Below are 27,500 nucleotides of genomic sequence, written 5' to 3' on the forward strand. Positions count from 1 at the left end.
AATTATGATAAGGAAAAAAAAAAAAAGAATCCATCACTGGTTTAACACAATTTTAGAGTATAAATTCAGAAAATGTTTGTCTGACCCAACAGCTAACTGCAATCACTTTCACTTCTAAAGTAACACACAAAAATGTACCACAAAAAACAACGTGTGTGTATAATAAAGACCTTGAGCCAATGCTAATGTCACAGACCATTACATAAAACACAGTCACTCTGCAGGGACTGTGTGTGTGTGTGTGTGTGTGTGTCAAAAAATGTTAAATAGTTAAATGATCTTAACATTATCAGAAATGTGATTGCAGGGGGACCTAGCATGTGGGGAATATAACGTTCTCTAATATTCCATATACTGTTGACCAATTCACAAATGCAAATGCAATAATGGGCAAAATGATTGTATGTGTGTGTCTCGATGTGAGTCTATATGTGTGCACGAGTGTCCACGTGCATGTGTCCGCATATCTTCCTCAGTGCGTGTGGGTGTTTCAGTGTGCGTGTGACTGTGCGTACAAAGAAGAAACACTATTGCAAACAGTCCAAATCTATTTATATGCAAATTGGATTTCGGTTAAACGGTTTGGGATGCCTCATGGGTTGAGTTCCCTGGTGAAATGGGGCTAGTCATAAATTATCCAAGTAAGTCATGAATCTATCAATTTTGAAACAACATTTTTCAATGGGAGTGTAATTGAGGTAAATATTGGGTTAGATGCCCACAGAGATGGAGCTAATTGGACTGCATGATGGTGAAAGGGTGGAGCCGTACGGCTCCCGAATGTTCAGCACTGAGATAGACAGATAGACAAATGTGATACCTGGTACACTTGGATCACAAGGCTGGAAGAAATCATCCCGCGGTGCAGCAGAGAGGAAGGAACTCTGACGTCTCTTTGCTCCTTCAGTTCGGAGTTTAAAGTAAGAGCTGCCATTAGCCTTCTCAAATGTCTGACTCACGTTGTAACTGTTGGGTGGAGGGGAATCCTACAGGAAGAGGAGAGGAGAATGTTTAATTTGACATGACTTTATGTATATAACAAGACTAAGAGTCTACAGCCATGCTGCAAGCTCTGTGAGGTTAGCTAAATGCTAATATCGGCATTTAAACATGCTGCTGTTTAGCAGACCAATGTTCACCGCCAATCGCCATCTTAATGTAGTGGGTTAGCATGCTAACATTTTCTAATTAGCACTAAACACAAAGTACAGCTGGAACTACCTATCTTACTAACTACTGGGGTATTAAGTATTGGGAAATTAATATTTTGACCATTTTGGTATAATTTTGACCAATGTGGCACACTGAGGATGACCACAGTCATTAGGGTACGTTGTCTGGAGACAATGAACATCGGCACAAAATGTTGTGCCAGTTCTTGCAGTCGATGAGATATTTCACCGGACAAATGCAAACTTTGACCTGCTGGTTGTGTAAGATAAAAAGTCAGGAGATCAAAAGGATTAATTTTCTGGACACTGTGGAATATCTGTATATCTGTAAATTTCTTCGAAATCCATTCAACAGCTGTCGAGATGTTTCAGTAAAAAACTGAAAATGTTTACCTGATGCTGGCACTGGAAGAAAAGTCAGGGGGACACCAAAGTCCATAGGCTAAAAACAGACACACTTTACACAACATTTCTATATATTGGAAAGAACTGAATGATGGTGTAGAAAACAAAACGTGGAGTCACAGTGTCCCCTGCCACTGTTTTCTAACACTCTGGGATATGCTGGACAATGTAACACACATTTCTGGTCTCCTTATTAGATAACACAACTGGCAAGTCCACTGTGTAACAGACACACGCTCATTATAAAACAACTAATGACCCACTCACCTATCTGTTATCAAGAGCACACTCTCGGACTTGTTACAATATCACCCATGTACACATATTCATGCATGAATATCACAAGGACATACAGTGCAGTCACATAATTTACAAGCAAATGCAGACACACACACACACACACACACACACAGACACACGCACGCGTGCGCACTGATATCTCCTCCATGGTGCAAATGAGTGTTTGGCTCACATCTGTTATTATATTATCATTGCAGCTTCTCCACACAGGAAACAATAATAGGAACATGGGACAACATTTGCAACACATCACAGGTAATTTCAGATAAATGGCTTCCATAACAAGGCCATTACATTCTTAGTCATTAATGAATTGCTAATAATTAGGAGCTAATTCACAGAGGCACCCTTGCTGATGTGAACATGAAATGGATCCCAGTTGTAGAAATTGGGATCCTCAAAGGGAACTGGGTGAATAATGTCACCTGGTGAGAATCTTGCACTACCAGCGCTGCAGAGGAGGATTTGTCTTGTCGGTGGGTCTTTTAATAATTGATGGCGAAGGCTGAATATAGCTGCACGATCCATTTATCCTAAACTTAGCAGAGCTGTCATTTACCTCCAACTGTCATTTCCCGACTGCTGTTTTCTCCTTCTGCTCCTAGGTAGCCGTCCATCTTTAATCATTGCTAACCCAGGCTATTTAGCTTTTCATTATAGACACAGTGGGAGTAAAAGGAGGCAAGCACGTGTGCACGACAATACAACCTCGCACACACATACAGTCAATTTACAGGCGCACACACACACTCACACACAAACAAGATTCTGTGTGATGTTGTAAGCAACTGTGGCATTGCAGAAAAATAAGATGAATTGAATGATGATGAGGAAAAGTTGTGTCACCTGTTACTGTACAGTTGGCTTTGGAGTATGTCTGATGTTGGATTTGACACACACACACACACACACACACACACACACACAGGAACACGCACACACCTGTAGGCACACACACATCTGTCACAGATCTATCTAACAGTGCAGAGCAATCATCCTCCAACCTCTGCAACACAATGTGCACACACACACCTGTCGAGGGGCCCCATAGTCTGTAATTATACCTGAATATGGAGCAAACCACTGTTCCCAGTAGCAGTCATCACCTATTGACAGCACTCAGGTTGTTTTTAATTACACACCCTCGACATTTAGACAGCTCAATACTTACATACACACAGAGACACACACAAACACAACTTTTCCTAACGATTCCGTCACAATGCCCTTGACTGTCTGAAAAATATCTCAGACTGCATACAGTATAATGTAGATGCCAGACAGGCAGTGACACAAGAATAACTGAAACTGAATATTGATGTGATGCTAGCACCAAGACAGACTGTCACACCTGACAGCCTTTTTTAATGAAAGTGAAGAAAAAAAAAAAAGATTCTCTTTTGATTCATGCAATGTTAAATATAAACGTGAAGTCATAGTTCTAGTTAACTAAGACAGTATAGAACTACCAATAAAGCATACTGTGGGAGGAATTCAATAAATCATGAAGTCATGGTAAATACTAAATAAACTAACAGTAAAATACTGAATTAAGTAAAAGTGTACAATGAGAGGCAATGCAGCAGAAGTCCATCCATGAACAGCATACAGTATGTCCTGAATTGTGTGCTGCAATGTGCAGTTCTGCCTTACATAAGATACTGTCAAGACGTGTTGAGTTCATCCAAATCACCTGTCGAAGCAGTTAGTCAAAGAATATGCTTTTCCAGTAAATGCCCATCTATCCAAACAAAACAAACTACAAAACTGGCCATAAAATCAAATAAAATGATATATTAGAAGTATAATATTCCCTTGCTCGTAGACAAAATGGCAGTGGCAATGACCTTCTCCTTGAAGGTTTGCAAAAGCATAAGCCGGATGAATAGATGTGCTTTTCATTCAGACTTTGTAGACTTGAAATGACATTGTTTAAGGACTTTTCTAAAAACTGTAAGTCTGGGCTTGTATCAGATCACTGCTGGGTAGTTACAAAACAGCTGCACAAACCCCACTGTCATTATAGCGGTGTTTCCCTGAGAAGTAAACAACAGCAGGAGACAGCAAGTCAGACATGACTGACGAATTTTGCCAATTGCTTAACTGCTGAAAATGATTTACTCGGCTGCTGAAAAGCATACTCTGCATTACTAATGAATTATTTGAGATAAGTTATTAAACTATCTTGTAGGGACAAAAACACTGGTGACCTTCAAAGTAACTCTTAAAATGTTTTTAAAATTAGAATTTCTGCATGATATTTGTATTATCTAGATTTTATCAAATATTTCAGCCTCAGATTCTTTTTAATACAAAATAATGAGCCCCATTTTTAACAGACTGCATAAGCCACTGTCCTCCCTTCCTGTACGATCAAATAAAAAGAACATTTCTACGCGGATCAGCAACATATTACACCGTAGCATCCTTGACATCCAATACAAAATGCAAAACATATTCTCAGTTACATGGACAGCCTCATAATAGTTTAAACAAAATGCAAACACAAAGTCAGATGTTACTTGTTATCTTCTTATAGCCTTTCTTCCGCATCATGTTCTCTTACACTAATGGCCACTCTAGTGTACCTGACAACGGCCATACTAACGATGTAGCTCAGTGTATACACTGACAGCTTTAACTAATGGCCAGGCCTAACACATAAGATGCATGTGTGTGTGTGTGTGTGTGTGTGTTTGAGTGTGTGTGCTGCTACCACCACCACCACATCCCATTCTTCATCCTCTCATTACTATTAACACCTTTCATTCTTCCTCGCAGAGCAGAATGCTATTTTTAGACTTTATTTCCATATTTCAAAAGACTGGACAAGAGAGAAGATACATTCTCAGTGTGTATGTGCACTAATGTCTGTGTGTACGTATGTATGCGACACACTACACTACGTACTAATGCCCATGACATATTCAAATATCCATAAAAATTGTTTATCATTCATTTTATCTTCACAGGTTTAAAAATGATTTGGTGTTGTGTTGAGAAATAAACTGACACAATCTTAACCACTGAAGCTACGTTCTGAAATGTTGAAAGTTGACCAAGACTCAGTTACGAATATAGTTGGGAACTAATTTGTACTTGATGCTCCACTGCTTTAAGAAAGTGTAATTAAAGTCTAACTTTGTTGTATTTCTACTGTCAAAAGTTGAGACAAAAATGTACAGGCAGGTTCTTTTTTAAAAGCTCCACATCCTTAAAGTGGCTATTACACCGACTCTGCACTTTGTCCTCTTGCTGGCATAAAATGCAGATAATGAACCGGCTTGATATCCCCATTTAAAGTCTAATAAATAATAATGGTTACTTAGGCTCTGCCTCTTACATCCACAATGTCACATGAGGCTTATCTGTTCCTCTTAACAGTGAAACTTCCTGGCAGGCAAGGGAGGTGGCTTATTAAAAAGTGTACACACATACTGCACAATGAACAGACTGGTTACAGCTTGGTGTAGGATGCAACTAAACCTGGGTTATTTGTCAGTTTATTACGTCAGCTTTTTAGAGGGGTTCCTGTAAATGTTGTTCCCTCTTTACAATTATTTGCCCTAAATTCAAATCAAAGTCACTAATCACATGCCAAAATATACTAACTGGTGCGAGACAAATAATGAGCAAGAAGAAGTACTCTATCAATACTAACATCACATGCACAAACAAGCCTGACATGCAAGTCTGCTTAGTGGTACCATTTTTTTTTTAAATAAGCATTTTTTGTGCTTGATTATGGCTTTGTGTGTTGCTTTATCTTTTGTAACAAAATAGATTGCTAGTGTTAAGATGAAAAGTGAACACAGCATTCGTTTGCTTGTTTTCCTCCCAGAATAGACCATCTACGACATTCTGTGTCATAAACACAGCTGGTGTCTCATCATAGAGAGGTTGATAACCATCTGCCTGATTTTAGTAGTGGAGGTATGGCTGGTGTCATAAGGCCTTAATGAGGGTTTAGACAGGTCTTCAATATAGACGGAATGACAGAAGGAAAGCATATGGGTCCCATTTGCTTCCTATTTGCACTTTATAGGCAGTAGTTAGTCTAACAATTTGCTGACAGCTACAGTTTTCTGCTGTGTTTTGTAGTCTTGTATATCTTGCTTTCTCCTTCATTTCATTTTATCCATGTCTCCTCTTTTTGTCTTTCTTGTTCCCTATCTTCTTTCTCTGTCCATCATGTTTTGATGCCTATTGTTTTCTCTCTGTTTTCCCCCACTATTCTTGCAACAAAAAATGTCCATCAAATCAACTGTCTCTCGGCCGTCTTGCTTTTTTGTTTTGCTTAACCTCTCTTCTTTCCTCTGTGTTTTAATAGCTATAGTTCTTTCATTTCACTACATCACATGTTACATTTAAATGCACACCTGAGCAGATAATCTGATTTTGAGTAACATCAGTGTGGAAGAATTAGATTCCAGTTTAGATGTAAACCATAGTGAGTTTAAACCCAGAACCTTTTAAGTCTTGACTCATTGTAACTGTCTCCCTGTGAGTGATTTATTCACAGTAGTAATCAGTAAGCTGTCTGTGAAGTCTGGCGGGTTTAAAGTCCTGTATAAACACTGACACCCACAGCTGGGTCCCTCCTGAACCACGGGCCATCGAGCAGAGGTCCAGAAGGCCTGGTTGAGTAAACGCCCAGCTCAGCCCAGCCCTGCTCACATCTTATTGGGCTTAGCTCTCCTCGTTGTCCCCCTGGTCGCCTGCCTGGCTGTCAGCTTGGCTCCTAAAATCATCACCTGCTACTAAACAGCTGTCCATAACCAAACACACACAAAACACACAGCTGCTGCATAAAATGGGTGCCCACACCTGCATATGGCAACACAGACACACACACACACAAAATGCACTATACACACAGCTGCTGGACACAGCTGGTGCCCATACTTTGGACAGAGAAATGTCCATGTAGGCATGCACATGCACACATGGGACACACAGCTGCTCACCACATGTGCCTACATTATCCACATGAGTGGGGCAAAGAGAAAGACGAAGGGAGACTGATTAACTTAGAGGGAGAGGGAAAAATACAGATATGGAGCAAGATGCAGACAATATAAAAACAGACAATCAGAAGTACAATAGGATGAAGAAAGAAAATGGCGGGGACATGCCATGGTAATATATTTAATGAAGTTGAGACAATTGGCAGAAAAAGTTAAACTTAAGCCTGATAATAAACACAGACAGTATCAAATTAAAGGACCAGACCTGGTCACATTTTACTTCCTCTAATCCAATCTAAAACTGGAAAAGAAGTTTTTCATTTGTTTTAATACTGATATCTATTCTGGGCAGTGGCACAGGTCCACAGATATCTGCTGACAATTCCATTATTCTCAGATAAATAAATACAAATTGGATCCAATCTCTCACACGCCACTGAAGATTTTGAAAAGCAGGTCGATACAAATGAAATTTGACAGGCGGAGCACGTGGCTGATTCTGACACTAGACAGAAAAGGTGCATCTGAAAGGCTTCATTTATCAAAATGGTGTTATTTTACATCATGTACTATATAAAAGCTGCTACCTGACTGTATTTCTTAAATCGAGTCTGTTTGTGCGACTCTGCTTTCTTGAACATGACACTGAATTTAAGACAGAGAGAGGGACAGACAACGCATGAAAGAAGACATTATCTTCTGTGTGTATGTGTCAGCTTTTTTCCAAGGCAGAGAGAGAAAAGGACTAACAAATCACTTTAGCTTACTCAAAACACTGAATCACATGTGGATTTTTTTCCTATGTGCTGCTTTTTTAAGACTTTCCTCACCAGAAACAGAGTTGCAGTTGTTTGTTCAAATAAAACAACGCATGTTTGATGCTTAAGTTTCTTCTTGACTTCAGAAACAGTCGTCTGACACAAAACAAAACTTGAGTCAAGCTAGCTTGCTTTTTCCTGAGCTTTGAACCCCATCCAATTATCATTCATCTGCATCAACAGATGCAACAGACGAGTGTTCTCTTACCTTATCAAAGTATTTTTTTTCGAGTTTTCTTGTAAATAAAGAAAAGGTTATATTTACATTCAGTGTTTCTGACCTAAACACATTGTGTGTGTCCTTGGGTTCTAACAAATGTGTTGTGTGCATTTCCTTCCCCATTATCCAGCATTAAGAAATATTTCTAAATCCCGCATGGTTTACATCCACGTTTGATAGTTTGTAGTTGTCTTTTTCACTGCCTTTGTTGAGGCAATGCTACGTTTCTTGCCTTGTTAGAGGCACCAACTGTCTATCAGTAGACTAGCTTGGAAACAAAACAGCAGCTTGAATGCAGTTTATATGAAAGTATGAGGGCTTTTTGGCTTTTGCAGTTTATAAGTGTATCCCTTTATCCTTGCATTTTACTTTCAATACGACCCTTGCGTGTGACGGGTGGTATATGTTATGAGTTGTATTTTTTCCCTGTGGGTTTCTGGTTTTTGCCATTATTTCCTTAGTCCTGTGCTTTCGTGTTTTCCTGATCTGTGTACTATCATTATGGTCTATGTCCTAGTCCTTAGTCTTAGATCTCCATGTTTTAGTGTAGTCTTGTCTTCTGTTTGATCCCGTCTCTGTCCGTGCCCTGATTTTGCTGTCTTTCCATGTTTTGTGTTTTACTTTGATAGATCCATCCTTGTGTGTTCCTTTGAACTTTACTTCCTGTTTTATTTTGGTAATCCTCTTTACCTGGTGTCCTTGTCTAGCTTTGTCCTTGTGGTTGATTACCTGATGTATTTCAGCTGTGCTTCCCTCCCTGCTCGTTTACCAGTGTATATATTGTCCTCAGTTGTCTTCAGTCCTTGTCATGTCCTTGCGTTGTTTGAATTGAGTGTTCTGTGCTTTTGGATTATTTCATTGGTTTGTACTTCATTCTTGGATTCTTCCCTTTGGATTATGTTTTGTTTGGACATTTGCCGCTGAGCTCCCAGCGTAAGCCTGTTTAGTTTTGTGTTAATAAATCTTTATTCGAACTGCAACAACCTTGCCTACAGTCTGCATTTGGGTCCACACCTCAGTTCTCAGCTTCTGCACTCAGTGTCCCCTTGACAGTATAGAGCAAAGTAATTAAGCATATAATACGGAGTAGTACGCTCTGGAGGTGTGTGAATGTGTGAAATCAAATGGTGTTTATCCATCTTCCCTTGTAAAATGTCTTTTATTTTGAGTCACAGGCTGTCTTTGAGGATGGGCTGTTTTTCAGTTGACTTCTTTTATAACAGTAAGACAGCAGGGAGGCAACAATAACCAGGACTTCACAGCAAGAGAGGAAGAGAAAGAAAAAGAATTTCACCAAGCGTATGTGATCTTTTCCTCCAAGCAATAACTTAGAGAGCATCCACACATCATAAAATCTGAAAGTGCTACACAGACAAGTTCTCCATCTGTGCTCTATCACACATTTTAAGACTCACTTGTTCTGCTGTCTCTTTTCTCTGCCCTTTCCTCTGTTGCTCATGCATGCAGTCTCATTTTCCACTTTTATTCCAGTGGCTGAAGCTCTCCTTTCACTGTCTGACTCTACGTGGTCTCTACTTTCACTCTACTTTCTTTTATTTTACCGCCCCTCCCCCTCCCCATGGTGTCTTTATAAATCAAGATGGGCTTGAAACGATGTACTAGTGCTATTAAAAAGATTTCAACATTATATTTTCAGTAGATATGAATCACTTAATATGTATCTATGCCACTCAAGGCAGGAAATTAAGCTCACCACAACTTAATTAGAAGACAGGTGAAGTCCATCAGTCCATTTAGCAAGTGGGAAATTAAAATCTTGTAAAAGATTAAAATTCAAACCACATATTAGGTGACTATTTGTTCACTTTTTACCACAATAACATATTGTAGGAAAGCTGTTTTTTTATATTAAGCTGTTACGGCTATATAAGTCAGCTGCTAAGCAGCACTGCATTGTAATATTGTTGTTGACTCTCTGTTGACTTTTTCTCATTCACAATCTCCTGACATTGTAGTTATTAATGTGTCTTAATATCAGTATCTATCATTCTCTCAAAGCTCCCAAAATCTATGTTTCTTGGTTTACCTACAAATAATGAAACCTGCCAAACATCTGTTTTATTGGCATTGCCTATTGAAACACGCTAATGTTTCCAGTGCCATGTTTTGTGACCCGCTGACAGTTTCTCTGGCACCACCAACAGGCAAAAATTATTTCTATTTGTACACAAAAAATAAATCTCTCTACTCTCAAGGGAAGACTTCCATTAAATTAATTGAGCACATTTATGCTCCCCAGAGGATGAGCCCTTTCCCTTTTGGACACTCCATGGCTTTCCTCTTGTGCCTCCCTAAAGGGATGAGGAATAGAGAGCAAGATATAAATGTCAGAAACCCAACAGGCAAACTGAAACAATGCCTCCAAATTAAAAGCCAAAATACATTGTTTGCCCAGTGTATTCTAGCATTTTCTGATCTGCTGACATAATATGTCTGTCCTGCCAAAAACATTTCAAATCACTACTGAAAAATCAATCTGGTTTATGATGTGACAACACTATGGTTAAGGTTTGGTTTGGTTTAGGCACAAAAACAACTTCAGACTAGGTTTAGAATAATATATTGTGAGGGGTCATGGACATTACAGTCTCTAGAAGCTACTGGCAGAACTCCAAACTTTTAGTTTTGTCCTTTTATCTCTGTCCATTATCATCTATCATGCAGCCCTCTTCTCTATCTCTGTTAGCTGATCAGGTCATTATATGATCTGAGAATCAGTCTTCACTTAGATGACTTGGACAGCAATTTAACAACAATTTAACTGTAAAGTACAGCAGGAAACAAGAACAGAGGCCCAGACAGAGGCACTTTAGAGGCCAGACGATGGTTTAAAATAGTCCATAAATAATACATCTACAAGTAAAATGGAGACATACAGTAGGTCAGGCTAAAGCACTGGACCTGCAGCTTTTGCTTCAGACACTTCAACACTCAACAAAGGGTAAATTCATTCTAAGACACCAATTGGAGAAACATAGGAAGGAATATGCAGAAAGTAAATAAATAAAGTATATATACTTTATTTATTTACTTTCTGCATATTCCTTTTTCATTATTCTTTGAAAAATTTTCATTTACATGACTCTTGTCCAAAGCAACTTACAATTGCTGTATGTCAGAGGTCGCAGGCCTGCTGAGATCAGAGACTGAGCTAAACAAAAACAAACAGGCACACTCCCACAGATACAGTCAGTGTATCTGTTGCTAGTTTGCGTACAGCTAACGTACAGTTGGCACATTGGCTTTAATGTATCCCCCTTATTCATTTCAATGAGGCTACTGCTCTGTCAAAAAAACAAAACAAAAAAAAAGCAGGCTCGCCCAGCAATTAAGTTGAACCTGGCTCAAGTCAATGCCAAGTTATCCATGAAAGGACTGTTTTGGCTAACCAATATGCGCATGAGCACATTCCTGTTAGAATAAGATTACTACAGTTTACCTCACAATCGCTCTGATGGAGGATAAAACAATTGTTGCCATGATAACTCTCTCGAGTTGTAAAAACCTTTCTCACTGTATTATTAACAGCTGCGCAGTAGTGTGGCTTCTGATAAGCCTTCAAATTCATGGAGATATTACTCACATCAGCCTTCCTAATTCAAGTTTCATTGTCTCACCACTTCCTACAACAACACCCCCACACCAACGCATCCTCTTGTGGTTTTTTAAGACAGTGCTGCTTTTAGTCTAAATTCCCAGTTAGTGGATAAGGAGCAGTGTTGTTTCTTCGTTTAAATCCTATCCTAATACTTAAACTAAGTTAAACTAATTAAAATACAGTTTCACTGTGACTTTATGTTTAGAGCAAAGTTGCAAGGCCAAAGCAGATAGCTAACTAGGACAGGTAGGTGTGTAAATCAGCAGACAGGGAGGCACATTTACACATGGGCAAACTGACTGACCCGTGTGCACAAAGGGAGTAAAAGGGAGTAAAAAGCTCTTGTCAGAACCCCACTACTTTGCTTCCCCCCTCCCTCCCTTCTTCAAATCTTTCTATCCATCATATTTATGAATTGTTCAGTAGAATATTGAGCACAGCATGATGAGCTGACTTGTGTGCACAAAATCAATATCATTGTTTGTCATTTCCTTTTTTATTTTGTTTATAGCTGAGAACAAATGAAAGAGAGTGGGCAGGGTGAAAGAGAAATAAAAAGAAAGTAAAAAGCTCTTGTCAGAACCCCACTACTTTGCCTCCCTCCCTCCCTTCTTCAAATCTTTCTATCCATCACGTTTATGAATAGTTCAGGAGAATATTGAGCAGAGCATGATGGGAGTGTTACTGTCTGAAGCCTCGGGGTGGAAGTGTCACTAAGCCCTTCTCATTCAGTCACTTAATTGTGCATTTGTGTGTGTATATTTCCTGTGCATGTGGTACTAGAATATATGTGTATGCATTTACAAGCTTGTGCAATTGGACGAATGCATGTATACTGTGTGTACATTCTGCAAGTTGTTGCATAAATATAGGCACATATGTGGGGGCACAATTTGAGCGAGTCACTTTCTCTGCATGTGCACTAGTGTATGTATGTGGCCGTGCTCAAATTCTCACAGGGATTCACATCATCATCATTACCCTGACAGCTGACAGTAAAATCCATATCAAATCTATAACTCCATTTTCCTGTTTTTGTTCCTTTCTTTCATCACCCGACTCCCCTGCCTCCCATAAATAGAGGCTGTACCATGACATGTCATTAGATGTCCATGGATATATCATAAAAATGCAATGAAACACAGAGACAAAAAGTCAATAAGTGACAAATCCTGGGCCGCTGCATATTTTCCTTCAAGAACATCTTGCCCATTGCATTAACTTCCTTGGAGCTGTCACACACTTTGTCTGACTCAAATGGCCTATATTTATTTATCATCTTTATCTCTCTAGAGCCATAGACAAGTCCCACTTCTTCTCATCACTGCCTCCATCTTTGTTTTTTTGTCTACATTATGTTTTTCTCTCTCTGTCCTTCATCCCTCTGTCAGTCTCACTCCCATAAATATAAGTTCACCTCGTGGATTTTTTTCATTTTGGTTCAATCTGCAGAGCAGGTGGGCGATGCTGCTCTTCAGTTTGATAAATGTATGTTTAGCAAACACTCTAATTATCTTGACCAGAACTAATATGATAGATAATTACACATTATACTCTCTCTCTCTCTCTCTCTCTCTCTCTCATTCTCTTGGTCTTTCCTCCATTCCCTCCCACTGTTTCTTCCATCCAGTTTCATCTCCCCTCATTGTCCCTGTCCTTCTCAAGCCCCTTTGTTTGTGGTATCTTTTTTTTCTGAGAGCAATGTGGTGTTTTTCCACTTGTAAATTACATTTGTGAGGTTTTCCTTGACTGCGTCAGGCCTTGTGAATGATGTCTGTCTGTGACACTGGACCAGTAATACAATACAGCAGCTACTGAATAAGATTTCTATGTGGTGAATGACATTTACAAAGACAATTGGCACCAGAAACAGGTAGGAGGGAAAACAGAGCATTCCAGTCTCCACATAGCCCCACAGTTTCTGTTGAAGTTATATATTTGAGTAGGTGCACATCTACGTACAGTACCTTACACAGAGCCGCACCTGACACATAATTCAGCCTTCACAGTAAACTAGTACCTTATTACCTGCCAATCCCGGTAACAACTGTGACAAGTTAATTGTACAACGAGTAACTATATGTATTTGTTGCCATGATACTGGAAGTTAGCATAACAGAGTTGGCAAGTAAAGGATGAAAATGTCTCCAGTTGTGAGGTGCCTCCTTTTCTATTTATTTTAGTTTTTATTTTCACACCGTTGGTGTATTATGAATCCTGCTTCCAATCACTGCCAGTGGTAAATGTAATAAAAGCCACATTTTAATATTGTCTGTCTGATTCCATCAAGCCAGTTACACACTGAGGAAGGAGAATTATATGTGTTGTTCGTTGTCAGCGTAACAGATATTAGTGCAGATAAAGTGAAATTTGTTTGACTGGCAGAGACATTATTACTTGGCTACATCAGTTTAAAATGACTAGCATGGAGCCAACAGACCTGCTTATTAAACAAGAGGTTTATATTGTCAAATATTTGGCTTTTCTGTCAGAATACAACTGAAAATAGATTTTTATGAACTGTTGTTATTGAGGGTTATATGAGATATTTTATTATGAGTATTACTTATTACACTTGCATGAAAACATGTATGCTCTGAGTTTGTTTTTTAAAAATTACTATCAGAACATGTAATGAGAAGGTTTGAAGCTAATTTTAGTTGTACAATGCACAATAAGAAACTATGGAGGCAATCCTGTATTAGTGGATCACTTAGGGATACTCGAACACTATCATGTGTGTTTTAGTGCACTTCAACCCTTTTTTGCACTTTCACACTTGTTGATTCCCTGCATTTGCCTATAAATATATATTAACTAAATAGCAAACCAGTTTATGAACATCGTAGCCATGCCCTTCACTCAAAGTTTCACACTTTTTGTGGTTGCAATGCACTACTATGTTTTCAGACACTAAGTTATTACCACTGCCTCTGCTGCCTTATACTATATGGTACAGGTTGCTGCTATCAGCCTATTCTAATCTCATCCCATAGCTCACAATAGCTAAATATACAGTTTCTTACTGTAAATAAACAGAGGAAATAGGAAGCCTTAAGACACAATTACAAGTTTTTCAAACTAATATTATAAATATTGTAAATTGGCGCAGCTTGGATAATTAAACTTCAAAGCAGATGTTGCTCTTAAACAGTTTTTGTGGATTGCCATACTTGTCCAATTATAATTGAGAAAACTCTGATATCAGTAAAAATTTGCTCCTGCATCGTTTTCCATTGTGTGTTTTTTGTGGTTGCCATGGTCACGCAGCGAGCTGCAGTGGTGAGTTTAAAAATAAGTCTAACCGTCAACAACGGAAAGAGCGGCTGCCGCACTTACACACCTTGCCGCCGTTGCCCACTTAAGCAGCACGGCTCTGGTCTTGGTTATGTCGAAAACAACAGAGGGGGCGGCAAACCTCTCGCTGTCTTAAAGTACTTTTGTATAAAGTATTGACGTAGCTGGTGGGGAAACCATTTGGATTCCTTTAAAAATATTACCGATGCAACAAGGTGAGTCTGAGGCATCGGTTGAATTTAGCAACATTCTGTACTCTGTACTTTTATTTCTATATATGTTTAACCCATGGATATTTATGTGTACCAAATGATCCAAGATTAATTGCCAGTCAAATAATTATGGATTAATGGATTACATTGCAAATTCAACCCACAGCCCACTATTCACTGATAGTGCACTAATATGTGAAAGTGCACTTCTTATTAATGCTATTGCTAACACCTTATTATTGAACCAGTACCCTTGCCATTGATAATCCCTCAATCTCACTGAGTATAACAATAACCATCCATCAGGACCTCTATTAATCTTGACATCACTGGCAATAGAACAAAACTGACAGAGATAAAGAAAGGCACAAACGTATTAATAAAAACTGACAGACAGACAACTTCTCTCATGTCACTTCAAGAGACAATATTTCACTGATCTATAGAAGAGAGAGGGACTCCACTGCCTCAGGGTAAAACATAGGTCCAAATTAAATTCCACATTTATTCTCTCCCAGTGCTGCCTTAGGGTATCCCACGACCTCTGCAATTGAAAGGTCATTATCAGAAAGGGTTGGCCAGGAGGAAGGAGGACAAGGTGGGAGATGGAGAGAAGAGAATACTGAACGTGGGGTGGGAGGAGGAAGGGAAGAGGGAGTAAAGGAAAAGAAGAGAAAGAGAAGAGGGAGGAGAGAACAGAACAAGAGACCGAAAGATGGAGATCAGGAGAAACAATAGTGGAAAAGAGGATTGGATTAGATGTGACAGTAAAGCAAACTCTCATTTCAGATATGCTCTACTCATAATCATCTCTTTTTTCAGATCTGTCATTTCTCAAGAACATGTCTGATTCTTTCTTCTCCACAGACAGGTAATCAACTCCTATCAGATCCAGACCTGAAGCTAAAGTACAGATCTGACATTGCTTCAAATATTTGAACTAGCTGTGGTGTGTTTTATTTCAGACTGTCAGAAATTTAAGCATCTTTTGAATTAGGGCATGCCACAAGATAATGAAAAAACAACCTTAATAAATCGTGCCATGCCTGTTATTCAATATGTATTTAACCACTGCTTGGGAATCAAATCCTTATAGAGTGGATTTGGGAATAGGCAGATTTGAAATTCAGTGTCAAAATAAATGAATTGGACTTCAAAATACGATAAGAAACAAAAGATCAGACAGAGCAGCTAATAGTGAAGACAGAGGAAATAATGTAATAAATCTCCTGGAAGTCAGATAACAAGTCCCTGTTGTGTTTAATGGACCCCACAAGACAGCTTCTATCATTTTAACCGACGTGGTACATCATCCATATTTCTGATTTCAAAAGCCATGCAGTGTGAATAATTTCTTCAACACAATGGCGACCACTACTGCTAGATGAAGCTTTTTTAAGTCAAAGTACAGAAGACTTCCAAACATGAAACAGACAATGAAGACGAACTTTCCGCCTTTATTCTTTTTTTCTTTTCTTTCTTGTCTTAAGCCCTTCTCATGATCATGATTGTTTCCTGATTAGACACTTTTAATATCCGTCCCAGTGGGGGGACCGTTGCCAGGGATACAGCCTAGGCTGCAGCGCGGCATGTGGCTAACTGTTACAGCTAAGACATCCCTGGGTTATTTTTCATTAACTGGTCATAAAGGAGGCTCTGTGTGGAGCCATTACAAGTGGCCTCAGATCTTCTCCACAGAGCTCTTAGAGGCACTGCACAGAAAGAAAAAAAGAGCGAGACAGGAAGGGAAATATGTAGGTAATACTGCTTCTCTAAAGAACAGTAAAAGAAGCTATTGTCTTCATTTTATGCACTTTTCCCCCCTAACCCTAATCCGTTTTCTCCCAATTTAGCAAGTCCAAACCTTCCAGACTTTACCTGTCACTCACTGCTAACCCTGCTGTTTGCTCGCGGAGGGCTGCAGACAGACATGTGCTACCTCCATGACACATGGTGCCCACCAGCCGCTTCTTTTCACCTCGACCTTGCCAGCTCCCCACCTGTGATTGCAGCCAATTATGTTTGTGGGAACACAAAACCAAGCTGGATGTAGTGCTACTGGGAATTGAACCAAGTTAAAGCCATTGTTAAATATTTAAACACCCTGTGCGTCTGGCATATAATGAAAGTCTACCGCTGATAATTTGAACTTACAAGACCTCCAACATCGAGATCTATACTGTAGCTACACAGTGCATGAAAATGTGAAACACAGACATTATGTGGACTGTGTGTTGTACAAGAGGATGCGTTAACCAAACATTCTCCAGTCATTATATGTACTGAATTTTTTTTTAACAATGACGATCCACCATAACGTTAAGTAATGCCAGATTCTCTGTTCACTTTTGTGGTATTCGCTCTATGGACAACTTCAGAATGTAGTCCAGCGTTCTAGCTCTTGTTACCCGATCTTTTTTTCTTGTGCCTTAGGTTTTTGGTCCCTGTCAGAGATCTCAGTCTTTCTGACTCCTTCAGTTTTTTCACCCGTTTCTCCGCCGCCTGCCTGCCTGCTCACAAGAATGCCAGCAAGAAATCACTGTTGCACATTCATGAGAAGCTGTCAATAAAACTGTAAAAAAAAATGTATTTATACTATTGGGTCCTCAGGAGTACTCATTGTAACAATATCGCTACAAATTCTAGCTAGCCAAATGTCAAGGCAGCTGAGTGTCCAAATTTTCTTTAGAAAGCCCAATAATTGTATTGTGCTTGATTAACAAGGTGAAAAAAATTGGGATTGCTGTGGAGGATGAACAACAAGCAAGCAATACTGTTTATCAGCCAGCAGCAGCAAATGTTACGGGGAAGCAAGTGGCAGCAAGGAGGTAAAAAGCATTTGCTTCACATGGTGACATGATAAGTGTCTCTGTTCATCTTTTCTCTCCTTGCCCTTAGAAATGCATAATCTAGAAATTCTGTATATTAAATATTATTGTGATTGAGTTGTTTTTGAAAATGAAATGGCATTAAATATGCTATGTCTCATTATCATAAAACATTTAAATTAAAATGACAGGTAAGAATAGATTATGGCCCAATTTCTACAACTCTGTGTGTCAAAATGACGGACAACGAGAAAGTCTAACGTGGCTGTCAAGCTTTCTACTGTCTACATTAGGATCTAGCACACCAAAGATTCAGAGTGAGCCAGATCATCCATCAGCACAATATACTGCAGCCTGACAGAAAACTACACGGAGCCATTGTCATGAAAAATGGCAAACAGTGCAGACAGATATATGAGGTAGAGACTATTACAGAGGCGATCAGCACCAGAATTCTTAATGGATCATTCAGTTTTCTAATGAGTCTCAAGTTCATTTGTGATATGCACAAAATGTGAGTGATCCACATTATCTAAATGCATAAACATTGTAACACTAACAATAATGTAAATGTTGGTGACTAAGTTTGTCCAAACTAGCGTACAAAAAACTATTGAGTGTAAAAAAGAAAACTCTAACAGATACAGGGTGGCAGAGAATAAGGTGACCATCCTTCCCCCAGATGAAGCTGACCCTGACCTCACTAGTTGTTAACTTAGGATCAATAAATTTTGAATGAACTGAACTGAAAGTAGAGCTGGCCAAGAAAAATAATAACGTTAATTATCAAAATATAATTTTCCTCAATAACAATATAACAAATGTTCAATAAATGTACAATTTTAATTCCTCTGAATAATGAACAAATTAGCACTTACATTTTCTATAAAGATATTTATTTTGTTGAGGAAAGGGGACTGCAAATTTTACTAATGCATATTTGGTGAATTTTTTTTAATCATAATTGTTTAAACTGTTCTACCTCAGATTTGTTAAGTGAGCCACTGTTTGGCGAGTGTTTGTCATGTTCTGACCATAAAGAATAGTTTAAAACCACAATTAACTATTTGCTTTCTTCAACTTTCATTTGATTGATATTAATATCTTTATGGTGAAAACGCCCATCCCTAACTGAAAGATCTCTACGAGTGCTTTTTCCGTTAGTATTGTGTCACAAACCTCCAAATAGATGACAAAAGAAGTAGAAAACAAGTAAGGAGTCCGCTTAGACACACCTGTTTATTCCTCAGGCTCCGATCCTCCTTCTAGGCCGGGGCAGTAGTTCTCAATCCTGCTGCTCTGTACCCAGAGTCCTGCTGGTTTTATGTCCTACCAGGTAGTTAATTGCATTCACTTGGTGTCCGAGGTGTAAATCACTCCCTGATTAAACGGAAGGAATGAAAACCAGCATGGCTCTGTGTCCTGATGGTGAAGACTGAGAAATACTGGGCCTGGGTAAGACCTAAGCACGGCTGTTTTCTAACTTGTGAAACATCATTTTAAATAACTTACAATTTCTATTTCTACAGCATTTGTCATAGCTGTAACAGTTTAAAGGTCATTCAAGAGTAGAAATTTCTTACTGCACTTCTCTCTTTTGTGTTCAAACATCATGTAAACGAGAAACCTGTTTTATATTATTGCAGTAGGGGAGATGAGAAATTTCTCCAGCTAGATTTCTCCTGGAGAAAGCCAGTTTCATATCAGAGTATATACATTTAACCAGGTTTCTAAAAAGCTATTAACATACATGCATGCGCAGGACAATGGCGTCAGACATGGAAAAAATGTGAGAGCCTAGTGAAAGAATGAAAGGAGATATAATAGAGATGCATCCTCACATTAGAAATAAGTCCAACTGAAACTGAAGCTAACACACAGGAATTTCTAGAGCAATAATTAATGTTTGCTTCCACCTTTGAATATTTGAAAAATTGAGGAAAAGCTGTGCTCTCTGCTGGTCAGTCCCCTCACTGTGCTGTCAATCTGCTCAGACACACACACACACACACACACACACCCTCCTTTCCATTCCTCCATTAGCTCCCTTTCTTTAACTTATTTTATTCCTGATATTTGTTTAGGTAACAATTCTTTCTAATACTAATTTCTCTTCACTCTACATCTGCATGTCCTTCTTCTTTCTCCTCATTTAATTGTTCTCTCTACTCCTTCCTTTCTGTTCACATGTTGTTTCATCCTTGACTCCCTTGTGTCCCTGGAGACCATCTTCTTGGTGCACTAACACAAAAAACTTAAACTCAAACTTTTATCTGATATTGAAATACATACTGAAACATTGCAATATGAAGTTATGTAATGTGTGATGATGTTGTCTATGACAGTATTTATCAAATTAGCTTTTTGTGACTGAGAGTCGCAGTATTACTTTTTTCTTTTATCGCTAATGACCTGTCAAGCATCAGGCAAACTTGTTACAGTCAATTCCAGCAATGGTGACCCTCAACTCTAAAACATATAGCGAGGATGACACTGAAGACTTGAGTGCAATGTTGGGCAAACTGATTACAGTATACATAAGATACATGAGATCTTGCTAAAAGGATGCAATTGAAATAATCACTTTTTCAAGAACTGGAAAGGTGTGTTCAGACTGAATATTAAGGGAAGTTTTGTCTGGTGTTATTCACACTAATTTGACTGGTGTATCGTTTGTTTAGTCTGAGTTTATTTAGCTTGGTAGCACTGTACACACCGGCTGTATGTCTCTGTGCTGCGTTTGTGTGACAGCTCAGTCTCTGGCTGATAACAAAATTCACCAGAAATTTCTTACAGTTATTTTCCCGTAGTTTACCTTCTTTGATTTTCTTGTGACTCAATAAAGGCAAAAACCGCCCAAAAAACAATTAATTATTAAAAATGGGAAGCCATGCTTCCAAATTAAGATGTATAACTGAGAGTGAGAGATATCTATGAAAGCTACGAGACAACAAACTAAACGCAGTGATGTGGAGCAGTACACCTACAATTTCCTGCCCTCTGTCATGAGTGCCGAATTACCCTTTAAACTCAGCCTTTCTAGAGAGCAGTGTTAAGATCAGTCCTGCAGACCTTTGCCTCAAGATTTAGATAACACTTCTAACCTTTGGAGTTAATAAGAGTAAACACCAGCTGGTACCCAGAAGGGTACTTGAACATACAAATTGTGTATCTTGAATATTAAAATGCTGTAGCATACACTTTCACTGGACATTTACATAATTTTCTTCTCCATTTTTTCAACACTAGAGTCAGTGAGATTCAATCGCTACGCCTCACATCCAGCTGCTGCTCTGTGTTTCTTCATTAGCACATTATTTATATGCAAGTAAACACCATCCTGTGTCATACAGGGCAAAGAAATCCAGCTTTCACAAACATTGTCACATTTTCAAATGCAGCAACATTGTTGCCGTTATTTATTTGCTGACATTACCATCAGGTACTGTATACATAATGCTAGAGTGTTAAATAATGTAAAAGTATAAAGACAAGGGTTTTAGCAATATTTCCCATAATTTCATCAAAACAGATGCAATCATACAATACACAGTCTTAGAAATAATGCCACTCTCTGAATTTACAGTGTTTTCAGTGGTCGCTTTGGCTGTGCTGTTACCATCTTATAGTAAGCAGTTTGAAACGGATTCACTCAAGCAGCATCACTTGACTTTCAATGTCACTGAAGATGAACGAACAGATGAAGAAGTTGGTTTAAATCTCCATAATTTGGTGCGCCGTTTAGCTCAGTTAGAAGAGCACGTGCCCCATGTACTAAGGCTTAGTCCTTGTTGCAGCGGCCGGGGTTCAAATCCAACCGGCGGCCCTTTGCTGCATGTCGCCCCCCTCTCGCTCTCCCACATTTCCTGTCCCTCTCCAGCTATACAATCATTAAAGGCAAAAAAAAGCCTGAAAAAAATATGTTTAAGAAAATAACTCTAATTCTACAATGAGCACCCAACTGTCTTTGAAGAATGTGGATTTAGAATTGTTTCAATATTATTGACCTAATTAGAAATAATTTGAAACCAAAATCATTACCTCAACAGCAAAATCCACGCTTAAATCATTCAACAGGGGGCCCTTTTGATTACAGCACCCTCCACTTTCATTTTAATCACTAACGTTTGGCTGTTACTTTTTTATGTTTACGCTGCCAGTTTTTTTGCAATTACGCAACTGAAATGTTCAGTTTCAGTTGGGACACAAAGGTCTCAGGTCAGTGAGTATTACAGGGCTAAGCCCCTGTTTGCCGCAACAAGTGGTACAACTATTTATTTCCCTCCACCAACTTTAGCAGAAAAGAAGATTTCAGCAGCATACATGAAAATACTGGCAGCGTAAGCAAAAAACTGAAAGTGGATAGTGTTATAATCAAAAGGGTCTTTTTTGTGCTGAACGTGTAGAATAATTCGTTGAGGTAATTTTTTGGTTTCAAATCATATTTCTTGTCGCTTGATTAGATGTATTTAATTTGATACTAGAGATTTAGTTCAATAATATTGAAACAATTCTAATTCCATGGAAATATGCCATCATTACTTTTACAAATGTTATTGATACCCTGAAGGCAGTAGACTTCTAAATGGCAAACCTGTTTGGATCTGAGGTTTAGATAAATCTGTGAGTCTCTGTGAGGCACTCTTGTATATCTTTGCCTTAAGATTGGGTGGTTATAGAAATACTCAGATTTCTTAATTAAGATTATCTTAATAGAATATCTCTATAAAATACGGCTAATTTACTACAATAACAATAATAATACGTATAATATGTATTGTAATTGTTTTCAAATGCAATTAAATTAAGTTATACCTAAATTTGGAAAGAGTCAGGTATGTAAATATATCACATTAGGTTTAAATTATCATCGGTTTGAGAAAAACCGTCTGGAAAGCGGGCGGGAGAGAGGAACAAGGAAGATCAAAGAAAAAGGGAAAGGAACAAGAAATTAATTATCATGAATTGTGAACTGTTTTCTTCAGCATAAATGAGCATTAAGAGGAGGAGTAAAAGAAGAAAAGACACAGTCAAAGAAAATTAACTGCTGGAAAATAGGACCCTTGGCATAGTGGGTCAGATGCTACCGCTGTGATGGCCCATTTATGTAAGTATGTATAAGGCATGTAATGCTGTTTTACTCCATCTTAGACTCTTCTGTTAAGTAGGTTTCGGCAGCTTTACAACTGAAACATGGTGTGATGGAAACTGGAAAAGAGACTTACTTTAGCCAGTAGTGACAATGCCAGACGTTCTGTGGCTGATTTGAAAACCGCTGACTGCTGCTTTTTGTAGCGCTCCTCTGTCTTCTTTTCTGTCTGAAAGCAAACACATAGCATTCACACACACATTGCAATGAGGATATGAATGTTTTCTGTCAAATAATAACAGAACTGTATATTTCAGCCTAATCAATTTCAGGACATATATGTCAGAGAAAAGACTGATGAATGCCTATATCAATGGTTCTTCTTACCTCATACTGTCCTGGACTTGGGGCCTTTATCGATTCCTTGTTGTGGAAGATGAAGTTGCGTTGAGCGATGGAGCCAAAGCCTCCCTTCCTGGTTCTCTCTAAAAATGCCTTTTTAAAACTCTCCTGGGCTAAACCGTGCTCAAACACATTATAGGACCCTGGACCTGCACAAAGTACAGAAAGATGGGATTATTTGTGAAGAGTATGTTTTTAAACTTTCTTTTCACCATCCCAAGGTAAAATGGTCATGGACAACAGTGCTTACTTTACCTCAAACCTGTTAGTTCTGTCCAAAGTAATTTACATAGACTTACAGTGAAGACACAGACATTAGACACATGTAGCGTAGGTGTAACTTTGGCTTAGTGTTTTTAGTTTTGGCAGCGTGTGTAGCATTCATGTAGTGTTGGCTTACACTGAAAATGACACATGCACCACACCTGTGTTGCACTAAATTTCATTAGGAGACACTCATGTGTTACTGCTATTTTAATAGTTGTCTCCTCAACGGTACAGCACTATGTGCACTCTCATTGTCTGCATGTATGAAAGCCTGCTTTGGTAACACCTTAAGAAGAAAATTCTCAAAAACAAACAATTCATTTCTAATAATACTGAGAAAGCCCCAGGAACTACACATTTAGAAAATACTCAAAAGCAATTTAGAGACCCAAGCAAATGAAGAAAACATTTTCACAAATTTGACGACACAGAATTCGTGATACAAAAACTGAAAAGGGTTAGACAGACACAGAAATTCAACACTATATGAGGCAACACAAATGAGAAACACTTAAACACTGGTGTGGATTTTTACATTGCACTTATCTGAATAAATTAATACATATATGCTACAAAATCTGTGTATGGTTCATTCTTTCATTAATTCGTTTCAAAACCAAATCGTTTTTTGGTTTTTCTGTTTTAAAACCAAAATGGAAAAATGGAAAACCAAAAAACAGATATCTGTTTTGTTTTTCTGTTTTAAACCCATAACTGAAAAAAAGGAGCTGCATTTTGTTCTATGTTTGACCAGTATTGTATCCCTACAACCCGTTCTCATCAATCGTCACTTTTGGCATGGTCAAGGTCTATCGGTGTCTGTTTGTAACGCACTGGGGATCCCTATAACGTCATAGGTCAACGCAGTGGGGGAAGCCCTGTAGCGTCAGTTTGTGACGGTAAAGGCAGGTATATGATATTTAACAGAAAAGACTGAGTAAGAATGTGGTTGGGGTGAATGGAGGGCCAGAACCAGGACAACAGTGTTTGTGTACAGTGTGAAACAAAAAGTCAATATTACATGGACAAGTTATTTATTTTATTTTATAGACTATAGGCTAAGGCTATTTCTTTTCAAGTCGCATCTCATATCATGTAGAATATAGGCTACCTGTTTTGCAGGGTCACGTCAAGCTGGAGGAGCCACTCAAACACTTAGAATTCTCCCATTTCTAGCTTAAGTACGTCAGCATCAAGGAAGCATTTTGTTTTGGGCTGATCTGATGCAGCTGGTTACCTGAGCGATCTAAGAAAATAGCCAAATATGTTTATCAAGAGTTTTTTCTCGAGGCTACAGCCAGGCAGGGAACTATGGGGGAGACAGGGGGAGCTTTACTCGAATTTCCCCTGAAACATGATTTGTAATATTTTGGGGGGTCTCTAAAATATCGACAATATGCTATTTTTGCCATTCATTTTCTGTAGCCTATCATCATGGATCATGTGTAAATCAGTAGCGTCAGGCTTCATCCAGCCAGAGGGATCATCGACCATCCACAGCGCACCAGGTCCTCCCGCAACCTCCTCTTTCTCGCCCTGTACGCACCAGCGCCCGCTCCCTCTCCGGCGGTAGACCTATGAGTTGTGTTGCCAGTGGAACTGGCGTACTGGATGGTCAGTGGTCCGATGCTCCTAATCCATGTGTTCTTGGAGGCTCTCCGCAGCGCCACCCAACTTTCTAAATTCTTCCATCTCAGAAAATAAAGGTCAGGTCGAAACAGTGTAGCCTAGAGAGGCTGAACGAAAATTACCCGAACCTTTTAATCTGTGTATGATTCGTTAATATACAGCTAGCTGAATTAACTAATAACAGTTTATGTTTGCTCTGTAGCCTACCTTTTGATGTAGCCAACTGACAACTATCAGTGAATTAATTTTAAACTGAAGAAATCTTAGGGAGGATTCTCAGGAAAGGGTTCTTGTTCCAGTTGCTAGTGAGTTACAAACTGAATGTTGAGCCAATAGCAGGCTCCGGTACTGCAGCTATATAATAATGTCCTGTTTTTCAAACAAAAAACCCACTTATGTTGATGTTCAAGCTCATCTTAATTACATTTAATCAGGCACCACCATCGCCCAAGTTTTTCTGATATGGTTTTGAAACAAAATAATCAAAGAACGAACCATACACGGATTCTACAAGAGTCCAAAATTGATTGAGAACAAATTAAACAACAAAAATACATGTACGCCTAATACAAGTACACCTTCTGTACAAAGTTTAATGAGATGACAGTGAAAAAAAGGAAGGCCCTTAAAAGCAGCCATGAGGTACTACTATGATATTTTTGCAGTTTCACATTAACATTTCATCTTTCCAGACAAATCGTAGAATGTCCTCAAATTCAATCATACTTTTGAGAGTGTCCGGTGGTAAAGTCTGAAGGGTTTTTTGATATAAATGGCTGTCGTTCAGATTATGAAACCTCGGTATTAAAAAAAATAAAATGCATGTACATTTTTGATTTCATATTATTGATTACAATTCTGAGACTAATTTCAAAGGCTAAATGCAAATACGGACTTTGGAAATTACTAATACCTCTACAACCCACAGAGTACGGTCTAGACCTGCTCTTTTATGAAAAGCGCTGTGAGATAACTGTTGTTGTGATTTGGCGCTACTTAAATAAAATTTAATTTAATTGAATTGAACAACATAATGGTTCAGCACTCTTGGGACAATACAAGCGCACACACACACACACACACACACTGCACAAATTCATTTCAAAATGGTAATACAAGTTGCAAAGTAGTACTTATTCTTAATTATAACTTTTAAATTGAGTACAATGGTCAGACCGAGAGTTAGAATCTGAACTTTTAAAGAACATAGATTTGAAATGAATGAGAGGGGGATTCTAATTTAAAAACAAAACAACAAAGCAAAACAAAGCAAAACAAATACTTTCCTCAGACCTTATAAGGTGACACTCAAGTGCCAATGAGGTGTGACAGGGTATGGCTATTCAAAGACAAGCCTCAGTTATTGACTGTAAGAGCTAGATCCATGTTAAGAAGTATATTTGTGTATAAGAAATCTGTGCAAAGCAACAACCTTCTGTCTTTTGTGCAAACAGAGCAATGCCAGATATCTCCAAAAGAGCACAGCATAAAGTAGATTGGCACACACAACAGACTGACCTGGTGTGGAGCATTTTTTGTGGTGACGAGTAAAGCGCACTGCACTGATGCCAAATGCACTTTTCTTCACTCCTGTGGTCTTCTTCAACAGCTCCAGGGCACAGCGGGGATCATTATATACACCAACAGGGGGCGACACTTCCTTCACAGGACCAAACCTCTAATAGTGGGAGATGAAAGGAAATGAGACAGATAAAGAAGAAAGAGAACTTCAAGGCAGGAAAGAGAATTGGAACTGTACAATTTAATAAAACAGAGATCCGCACAGTTTTAAAATGACTAACAATCCATTTATTTTCTCTAACCAGTGCCCATCCAGTAGTCAAAAACAAATCCTGCTTTGTTTTTTTTGCTTTATAGAGCTGTGAGACTGAACCTGACCAAATACAGACTACCTTCCCACAAGTCTGTAACCACACTATCAACCTTGTGGGGTTTTACTACTCATTACACACCAGAAAGCAAACTTGGTGTATTTGATTTGAGGAAAGGCCATGTTTTTATCTGAATCAAAAGTGTATATCCTTTGTGGCCATTTTAGGACATCTCAGGTTCAGCTTGACACCGTCGGACCTGGCTCAAATTTGATCAGTATAAGCTTTACTTTTCAGGCCACAGCTGAGCTTCTGCTCCGTTCAGGTCATGTGGGATGAACCATAGCGATGAAAAAGATTCTCATGGTAATATTGTGTAAGCACACACACTAACAGACACGTTTCCAATACTGCCATTGTTACTAATAAAGGCAGCGTCTTGC

At 38.7% G+C, this 27,500-nt stretch overlaps 1 protein-coding gene and 1 long non-coding RNA gene across 3 annotated transcripts in view; one reads left to right on the plus strand and one right to left on the minus strand.

Moving 5' to 3' along the window:
- Positions 1–27,500, minus strand: part of stpg2 (sperm-tail PG-rich repeat containing 2) — an 87,689-nt gene that overhangs the window by 16,012 nt on the left and 44,177 nt on the right. For both annotated transcript variants that reach the window (XM_046035972.1, XM_046035973.1), the window contains exons 9-12: positions 26,744–26,903; positions 23,315–23,478; positions 23,064–23,156; positions 821–986 (exon numbers count right to left, since the gene is read on the minus strand). In XM_046035972.1, coding sequence (XP_045891928.1) covers positions 821–986; positions 23,064–23,156; positions 23,315–23,478; positions 26,744–26,903 — 583 coding nt within the window. The remainder of the gene's footprint in view (positions 1–820; positions 987–23,063; positions 23,157–23,314; positions 23,479–26,743; positions 26,904–27,500) is intronic.
- On the plus strand, positions 14,808–17,599 carry LOC123960932. The gene is made up of 3 exons (XR_006822629.1): positions 14,808–15,013; positions 15,833–15,881; positions 17,444–17,599. It is a non-coding gene; the product is annotated as an uncharacterized LOC123960932 (long non-coding RNA).

This window comes from Micropterus dolomieu, linkage group LG21, assembly GCF_021292245.1.
Source record: "Micropterus dolomieu isolate WLL.071019.BEF.003 ecotype Adirondacks linkage group LG21, ASM2129224v1, whole genome shotgun sequence".
Classification (NCBI taxonomy): Eukaryota; Metazoa; Chordata; class Actinopteri; order Centrarchiformes; family Centrarchidae; genus Micropterus; species Micropterus dolomieu.